This window comes from Balaenoptera musculus, chromosome 3 (genome assembly GCF_009873245.2).
Source record: "Balaenoptera musculus isolate JJ_BM4_2016_0621 chromosome 3, mBalMus1.pri.v3, whole genome shotgun sequence".
Classification (NCBI taxonomy): domain Eukaryota; kingdom Metazoa; phylum Chordata; class Mammalia; order Artiodactyla; family Balaenopteridae; genus Balaenoptera; species Balaenoptera musculus.
Genome location: NC_045787.1, coordinates 40,642,771 through 40,652,575, shown reverse-complemented (window position 1 = coordinate 40,652,575; position 9,805 = coordinate 40,642,771). Strand labels below are relative to the sequence as shown.

General features: G+C 38.4%; 1 protein-coding gene across 1 annotated transcript; it reads right to left on the bottom strand.

Moving 5' to 3' along the window:
* Positions 1-7,811: 7,811 nt before the first annotated feature.
* On the bottom strand, positions 7,812-8,970 carry HSPB3 (heat shock protein family B (small) member 3). The gene has a single exon (XM_036847663.1). The coding sequence runs from the start codon at positions 8,778-8,780 to the stop codon at positions 8,331-8,333; it is 450 nt and encodes a 149-aa protein (XP_036703558.1). The 5' UTR covers positions 8,781-8,970; the 3' UTR covers positions 7,812-8,330.
* Between the last annotated feature and the right edge of the window lie 835 nt (positions 8,971-9,805).

Genomic DNA, 9,805 nt, shown 5'->3' with positions numbered 1-9,805 from the left:
ATCTCTTTATAAATAAATTATTCTAATTTGAATTATTCAAATTTAACAGTGCCATCTGCTTCCTGTTGGGGCCAGTAGTGAAAAGGAATGGTTAAATTATAATACTGTTTATCTGTGTTGCAATAGTGCATAGCCATTACAAATCAGTTCATGTTTGCTAGCAAAAGAAAGTAATGTACTATTTTTTTTTAAATCACTTAAGAAGTAAAGCAGGGAAAGGGATAAACTGGGAGATTGGGAATGACATATACACACTACTGTATATAAAATATATAACTAATAAGGACCTACTGTATAGCATGCGGAACTCTACTCAATACTCTGTAATGGCCCATATGGGGGAAAAAGTCTAAAAAAGAGTGGATATATGTATATGTATAACTGATTCACTTTGCTGTACAGCAGAAACTAACACAACATTGTAAATCAACTATACTCCAACAAAAATTTTTTAAAAAATAAGAGAAGAAGAAGAAGAAGTCAATCAATCAGGGTTCTGGCAAAAACAAACAAACAAACAAAACCAGCCAGAATTCCATCTCCTGTGTTGATGAAAACAATCAATAAAAAAATCTATAATAGGAATAGAAAAGAGTTTTATTTGAGCCAAACTGAGGACTATAGCCTGGAAGACAGCTTCTCAGATAACCACTCCAGAGAACTGCTCCAGAGAAGCACGGATTTCAACACAGTTTTATATCTTGTCAGAACCAAGAACATCAAATAAGTCAGGAATCCATTCCTTCAAGGTTTCAGAAAAACAGATACATAGCGAGTCAGTATGGCCTTGGCACCTGGGAAGGGAGTCTTATCATCAAAGGAGTTCCAGCACTGGCAGGCCAGGAAGGGAGGCATTTGATCTTTATGTTTAACATGGACATTCTTTACTTCTAGTCAATGTGCCTTTTTCTTTAATAATTAAATCGGATGTACAATGTACACCTGATAGGCTACAAACAGGCTGTTTTAGTTAGCAGTTAAAATTCAGGTAAACTGATGTATTAGCCAGAATGACTTCACCATACCTCAATATGTGAAAATTTCTTTTATCTCCTGAAAAGGACTTTAATGAAGGAATCACTTATGGGAGAGCAGGCAAAGTAAAGGGAATCAGTAGAAGTTCGTGAAGCACCAGGAACAAGAAAAGGCAGAGAACACCACCACCCCAAGTGCTGAAGGGGCAAAAGGATTACAATGCCGGCGTCCAAGTCCTGGAGGAGAGGCTGTCTCTCCAGAGCTCCTGTCCTGGGGGGATGCAGGTCCTGCCACAGCCTCCGTCTGCAGCAGGCTGGCAATGGGGAAAGAAATGCCCTGACTTTTCTCCCCTCCTGCCCACCGACCACCTCTCTCCAGCCCCTCACTGCAGTCAGTGCCTCCCATTGGCTGAACCCAGTTGGCCCATAGGGGTCAGCCTGCTTGGGCTCAGACTGGGGCTAAGAAGGGCAGAGGATGGGTCTGGGTTAGTGGGAGGTGGGGAGGGCAACAGACAAGAACCAGTATGATCAGGATATCAAACTCCTTGCAGAGACCCATATATATGCTGTCTACAAGAGACCCACTTCAGACCTAGGGCCACATACAGACTGAGAGTGAGGGGATGGAAAAAGATATTGCATGCAAATGGAAATCAAAAGAAAGCTGGAGTAACAATTCTCATATCAGACAAAATAGACTTTAAAATAAAGACTATTACAAGAGACAAAGAAGGACACTACATAATGATCAAGGGATCAATCCAAGAAGAAGATATAACAGTGTAAATATTTATACACCCAACATAGGAGTACCACAATACATAAGGCAAATGCTAACAGCCATAAAAGGGGAAATCAAGAGTAACACAATCATAGTAGAGGACTTTAACACCCCACTTTCACCAATGGACAGATCATCCAAAATGAAAATAAATAAGGAAACACAAGCTTTAAATGATACATTAAACAAGATGGGCTTAATTGACATTTATAGGACATTCCATCCAAAAACAACAGAACACACTTTCTTCTCAAGTGCTCATGGAACATTCTCCAGGACAGATCTTATCTTGGGTCACAAATCAAGCCTTAGTAAATTTAAGAAAATTGAAATCGTATCAAGTATCTTTTCTGACCACAACGCTATAAGACTAGATATCAATTCCAAGAAAAAATCTGTAAAAAGTACAAACACATGGAGGCTAAACAGTGCACTACTAAATAACCAAAAGATCACTGAAGAAATCAAAGAGAAAATCAAAAAATACCTAGAAACAAATGACAATGAAAACATGACAACCCAAAACCTATGGGTTGCAGCAAAAGCAGTTCTGAGAGGGAAGTTTATAGCAATACAATCCTACCTCAAGAAACAAGAAACATCTCAAATAAACAACCTAACCTTACACCTAAGCAATTAGAGAAAGAAGAACCAAAAAAACCCCGAAGTTAGCAGAAGGAAAGAAATAATAAAGATCAGATCAGAAATAAATGAAAAAGAAATGAAGGAGACAATAGCAAAGATCAATAAAACTAAAAGCTGGTTCTTTGAGAAGATAAACAAAATTGATAAACCATTAGCCAGACTCATCAAGATAAAAAGGGAGAAGACTTAAATCAATAGAATTAGAAATGAAAAGAAGTAACAACTGACTTTGCAGAAATACAAAGGATCATGAGAGATTACTACAAGCAACTATATGCCAATAAAATGGACAACCTGGAAGAAAGGGACAAATTCTTAGAAAAGCACAACCTTCCGAGACAGAACCAGGAAGAAACAGAAAATATATACAGACCAATCACAAGCACTGAAGTTGAAACTGTGATTTAAAATCTTCCAAAAAACAAAAGCCCAGGACAGATGGCTCCACAGGTGAATTCTATCAAACATTTAGAGAAGAGCTAACACCTATCCTTCTCAAACTCTTCCAAAATATAGCAGAGGGAGGAACACTCTCAAACTCATTCTACGAGGCCACCATCACCCTGATACCAAAACCAGACAAAGATGTCACAAAAAAAGAAAACTACAGTCCAATATCACTGATGAACATAAATGCAAAAAACCTCAACAAAATACCAGCAAACAAAATCCAACAGCACATTAAAAGGATCATACACCATGATCAAGTGGGGTTTATTCCAGGAATGCAAGGATTCTTCAATATATGCAAATCAATCAATGTGATAAACCATGCTAACAAACTGAAAGAGAAAAACCATATGATAATCTCAATAGATGCAGAAAAATCTTTTGACAAAATTCAACACCCATTTATGATAAAAACACTCCAGAAAGTGGGCATAGAAGGAACTTACCTCAAAAAAAAGGCCATATATGACAAACCCACAGCCAACATCGTTCTCAATGGTGAAAAACTGAAACCATTTCCTCTATGATCAGGAACAAGACAAGGTTGCCCACTCTCACCACTATTATTCAACATAGTTTTGGAAGTGTTAGCCACAGCAATCAGAGAAGAAAAAGAAATAAAAGGAATACAAATCATAAAAGAAGAAGTAAAACTGTCACTGTTTGCAGATGACATGACACTATACATAGAGAATCCTAAAGATGCTACCAGGACACTACTAGAGCTAATCAATGAATTTGGTAAAGTAGTAGGATACAAAATTAATGCACAGAAATCTCTTGCAATCCTATACACTAATGATGAAAAATCTGAAAGAGAAATTAAGGAAACACTCCTATGTACCATTGCAACAGAAAGAATAAAATACCTAGGAATAAACCTACCTAAGGAGACAAAAGACTTGTATGCAGAAAACTATAAGACACTGATGAAAGAAATCAAAGATGATACAAATAGATGGAGATATATACCATGTTCTTGGATTGGAAGAATCAACATTGTGAAAATGACTACGCTACACAAAGCAATCTGCAGATTCAATGTAATCCCTATCAAACTACCAATGGCATTTTTCACAGAACTAGAACAAAAAATTTCACAATTTGTATGGAAACACAAAAGACCCCAAATAGCCAAAGCAATCTTGAGAAAGAAAAACGGAGCTGGAGGAATCAGGCTCCTGGACTTCAGACTATACCTCAAAGCTACAGTAATCAAGACAGTATGGTACTGGCACAAAAACTGAAATATAGATCAATGGAACAGAATAGAAAGCCCAGAGATAAACCCATGCACATATGGTCACCTTATCTTTGATCAAGGAGGCAAGAATATACAATGGAGAAAAGACAGCCTCTTCAATAAGTGGTTCTGGGAAAACTGGACAGCTATGTGTAAAAGAATGAAATTAGAACACTCCCTAACACCATACACAAAAATAAACCCAAAATGGATTAAAGACCTAAATGTAAGGCCAGACACTATAAAACTCTTAGAGGAAAACATAGGCAGAACACTCTATGACATAAATCACAGCAAGATCCTTTTTTACCAACCTCCTGTACAAATGGAAATAAAAACAAAAATAAACAAATGGGACCTAATGGAACTTCAAAGCTTTTGCACAGCAAAGGAAACCATAAACAAGACGAAAAGACAACCCTCAGAATGGGAGAAAATATTTGCAAGTGAAGCAACTGACAAAGGATTAATCTCCAAAATATACAAGCAGCTCATGCAGCTCAATATCAAAATAACAAACAACCCAATCCAAAAATGGGCAGAAGACCTAAATAGACATTTCTTCAAAGAAGATATACAGATTGCCAACAAACACATGAAAGGATGCTCAACATCACTAATCATTAGAGAAATGCAAATCAAAACTACAGTGAGGTATCACCTCACACCAGTCAGAATGGCCATCATCAAAAAATCTACAAACAATAAATGCTGGAGAGGGTGTGGAGAAAAAGGAACCCTCTTGCACTGTTGATGGGAATGTAAATTGATACAGCCACTATGGAGAACAGTATGGGAGTTCCTTAAAAAACTAAAAATAGAACTACCATATGACCCAGCATCCCATTACTGGGCATATACCCTGAGAAAACCATAATTCAAAAAGAGTCATGTACCACAATGTTCATTGCAGCTCTATTTACAATAGCCAGGACCTGGAAGCAACCTAAATGTCCATCGACAGATGAATGGATAAAGAAGATGTGGCACATATATACAATGGAATATTACTCAGCCATAAAAAGAAATGAAATGGAGGTATTTGTAATGAGGTGGATGGAGTTAGAGTCTGTCATACAGAGTGAAGTAAGTCAGAAAGAGAAAAACAAATACAGTATGCTAACACATATATACGGAATCTAAGGGAAAAAAAAAAAAGGCCATGAAGAACCTAGTGGCAAGACGGGAATAAAGACACAGACCTACTAGAGAATGGACTTGAGGATATGGGGAGGGGGTGGGGTGAGATGTGACAGGGTAAGAGAGTGTCATGGACATATATACACTACCAAATGTAAAATAGATAGCTAGTGGGAAGCAGCCGCATAGCACAGGGAGATCAGCTCGGTGCTTTGTGACCACCTAGAGGGGTGGGATGGGGAGGGTGGGAGGGAGGGAGATGCAAGAGGGAAGAGAAATGGGAACATATTGTATATGTATAACTGATTCACTTTGTTATAAAGCAGAAGCTAACACACTATTGTAAGGCAATTATACTTCAATAAAGATGTTTAAAAAAAAAAAAAAAAAAAAAAGAGTCATGTACCACAATGTTCATTGCAGCTCTATTTACAATAGCCAGGACATGGAAGCAACCTAAGTGTCCATTGACAGATGAATGGATAAAGAAGATGTGGCACATATATACAATGGAATATTACTCAGCCATAAAAAGAAACGAAATTGAGTTATTTGTAGTGAGGTGGATGGAGTTAGAGTCTGTCATACAGAGTGAAGTAAGTCAGAAAGAGAAAAACAAATACCATATGCTAACACATATATATGGAATCTAAAAAAAAAAAATGGTTCTGAAGAATGTAGGAGCATGACAGGAATAAAGACACAGGCGTAGAGAATGGATTTGAGGACACGGGGAGGGGGAAGGGTAAGCTGGGACGAAGTGAGAGAGTGGCATGCACATATATACACTACCAAATGTCAAATAGATAGCTAGTGGGAAGCAGCTGCATAGCACAGGGAGATCAGCTCGGTGCTTCGTGTCCAACTAGAGGGGTGGGATAGGGAGGGTGGGAGGGAAATGCAAGAGGGAAGAGATATGGGGATATATGTATACGTATAGCTGATTCACTTTATTATACAGCAGAAACTAATATACAATTGTAAAGCAATTTTACTCCAATAAAGATGTTAAGAAACAAAACAAAACAAAACAAAAACTCCTTGCAAATATAGTCCTAATTTTGTGAAGAGTGATACATGTATTTATGTGTAAGAGAAGATTGAATTAGGAATTAAAAGTAGCTCTCTCATGGTCGTAGAAGAATATTAATGGGTTTTTTTTTCTTTTTTTTTCACCACTTCTATCCCCAACCTACAACCACAAGCATTTATACTTTAGAGCAGTATTTAAAGTAAGGAATGGTGAAGATTAGTTGAAAATGTTATCAACCAATAAATGGTTTTTATTTTTGATAATGTTTGATCTATTTTCCAAATCAAAAAACTGGCTGTGTATTACTTTGAAATTTATCTTAGAAAAAAGAAATGCTAATTGAATGATGTGTTTATTTTAATTTTAATTTTTAAACATTTCCTCAGTGGCTCCTGGTGGTTAGAATTTCACTTTCTGAACTTTCTCAGAAGATCTCATCTAGAGTAAGATCAAGGCCACATGAGAGGGGTTTTTGTGTTTGTTTCTCAAAGCACTAGTTCATGTTCACTCTATACTGTCCAGCAATGGGAAAGAATAATGTGGGACAAATGGTATCTCAGTTCTAATCATATTAGTAGATGCAATCCCATTAATTACCATTAACTTTGTTATGTAGCAGAGGTGGTCTGTAATATTCACTTTGTCAAACAAAATTTGTGATTCTAGAGTTGCATGCACAAACATCACTGCATGGGCCGTAACCTCATATGAACATGAAGCTTCAAAACCCTTTCAATTTAATTAGACCGTAAACAAACATCTCTGTTTTCAAAACCACTTGCATGACTGTCCGATTTATTTTTCGGTTGTTTCATGTCTCTCGTGTTTGCATGTGAACTACGAATAAAGCGCCATAGAGGAGTTCAGCAGTATTGTCAGCAGTCAGTAGCTACCCTGGTGTCTTCCACACCCGAATTCCTCTTCTATTCATAGCGCTGTCCTCAGCCTCACATGGGGTATGGGGTAAAAGCAGCTACTTCCTCAAAGAAATATTTCATATGTACAGAATGAGATAGCAAATCTTTGGAATGTCACATACCAGCTGTTGAACACAATATTCCTAACCACCAGTGTGTCAGGCGCTCCCTTGGGCCAAAGCAGCAGTAGGGGGAAATAGAAGCAGCCCCTGTGCTGTAAAAACTCAGACTCCCATGTAAGTTCGGGCCTCCGAACTTCCACTGCCTGCCAGGCTATTTAAAGCTAAGGATTATGCAGTGAGAACAGATGCAGTCCATTTTGCCATCTTCCGAAATCTAAAATTTTAAGTAACATTTAAAAAGCATAGTTTAAAATTTTTTGAATTCAATAATTGTACTTTTTAAAGTGGTTTCCTAAACTCAATTTATAAGTAAGAGTTAATACATCTTAATGTTTCATAAATATCCACAGAACATACGCTGTGCTTTAGAAAACACTGCAGATAAGATCCAGTTTAGCTTAAAAAAAAAAAAAAAGAGGTACGTATTTGCAACTTTAAAAAATCAGATTTATATCTGAAAATTCCAACATAAGTTTAAGGCAGTAACACATGTAGTGAATCATAAATATATTTCAGACCCAGTTTTCAAATACTATATTTTAACCTTCAGACTCTATGTTTACAAAGCTCCACTCCACTGTAATAAAATACACTGAGAATAAAAGCTTATCAAGAGAAGGGGATCACAGCTCTTTTCAGCGATATAAAGTTTTCATAAAATGGATAAGAATTTCTTAAATTAGTGTGGTTCTTTTGCCATCAATTGTTAAAAATGCAGCTTCTCTGGCATTGTTGGAGTAATGAAGAAATAATTCTGAGTCGTCTCTGCTATCAGACTATGGTCTCCTAAACTGTCAATGTTTCTCAGGTGTAAGAATAGCAACAACTTGAGCTGTAGGAACATATTTAACAATTTTCCTTTCTCAGTAAAAGTAACAAAGACAACCTCAATATACCAGGAACTATGTCTATATTTTTAATCTTCATAAAAATCATTTCAAATGTAGGTAATACACACATTCTCGTGATACCATGGGCTGAACTAGACTCTTCCTCGTGCTGCATGAACAGGCACCGATAAGATATCACTTGGTCCCAACTGAATCCTTTACTTCCACCACCAGAATTCCATCGTGACACAGGATGGCAGACAAATCTTTGGTTTCAATGCCGTCGGGCAGTTTATACTGTCGGGTGAAGCTTCTTGAGATAAAACCGTGCTCGTCCATTCTGGTTCCATGTTGAGCCTTAATCAGCAGCCAGCCTTCGAAGGTCTGAATGATGATATCTTCGGGTTGGAACTGGACCACGTCCAGCAGGACCTGGAAGCGGGATTTGTCTCTCTGGGGCGGCATCTCTGCGGTGTCCACCGGGGCAGCCTGGGCCACCCTGGCTTTCCCCAGGTCCACGGTGGTTGGCCCGGGCAGTTCATATAAAGCGTGATCCAGCCTGCAGTCTTCCAAACCTCGAGCTTCAAACTCCTCCTCGTATCGCACTGGAGTCTCTATGAGATGCCTCAAGATGATTTTTGCCATAGTGGAGGCAAAGCCAGCATCGAACGCCTTCCGCCCCGGCTACGTTATCCGCGTTGAACCCTCGCGGTTGCCTACTGACAAGAGGATCTGTTGGAGCCGCTCTTCGCTTATAACCCTGCGCAGATGCAACCCTTTAATTAGGCCTGAATCACAGCGCCCGCCGCACACTCCCTCTTGTGTTTTCACTCCTGCCGACAATGAACGGCTATTTTTAGAGCATGTTTCGAAGTTGCTTTTAGCACACAGCCTGCTCGAGCTGCCGAGTCAAGGATTGCCCTTACATTCTCAGTTATCCTTGGCAAGTGTGTCTGCCTTGCTTACCCCCAGAGAAAAAGAGAATCAGAAACAGTGTTTGAGAAATATCTGAGGGAGTGCTCTGTCCTTGTGAACTACAGTGATCTAGCGGATCAGAACAGCCCAGAGACGTGCACTCTCGTCTTATGATATGAGCTAAAACTGCATTAATTCTAGTCGCCAAGTGCAAAGCTGGGGGGAGGTGAATTTAGCTGTAACTGATTAGGAATTAAGATACACACGCACGCACATTCAAATATCAAACATTCAACAAACCCTCAACCCTCTGTCCTATACATTTACTTTCACTTCATCCTTTAATCTTTTATACTTAAGGGACATCTGAGCCACACCATCTGGGTTTATTACATTTGACTCATCAAAAATGAGATCCTAGGACTAAACCAGACAATGATGTCGAACCTCAGGTGGGAGTTGGACAGGCATAGAATGGGGCATCTTAGCAAGGAAAATAGAGCCCCGGGGGAGAGAAAATGTTAAAGCTTTGAACTATTTGATACTAAAGCCCAGAAAACTAAGGATTAATCTAGTTGCAGCTCTGCTGTTTCATTGGCAAAAATAAATAACATATAATTTCTTAACTGTAATACCTTAACATTAAACTTACATTGAAAAAGCATGCGGCAACTCTTTATCCACTGCTATAGAAGGATCTCCAAGACATGTTAGGTATGAAAGAAAAGTCCAGAACAGCATATTATACACTACAA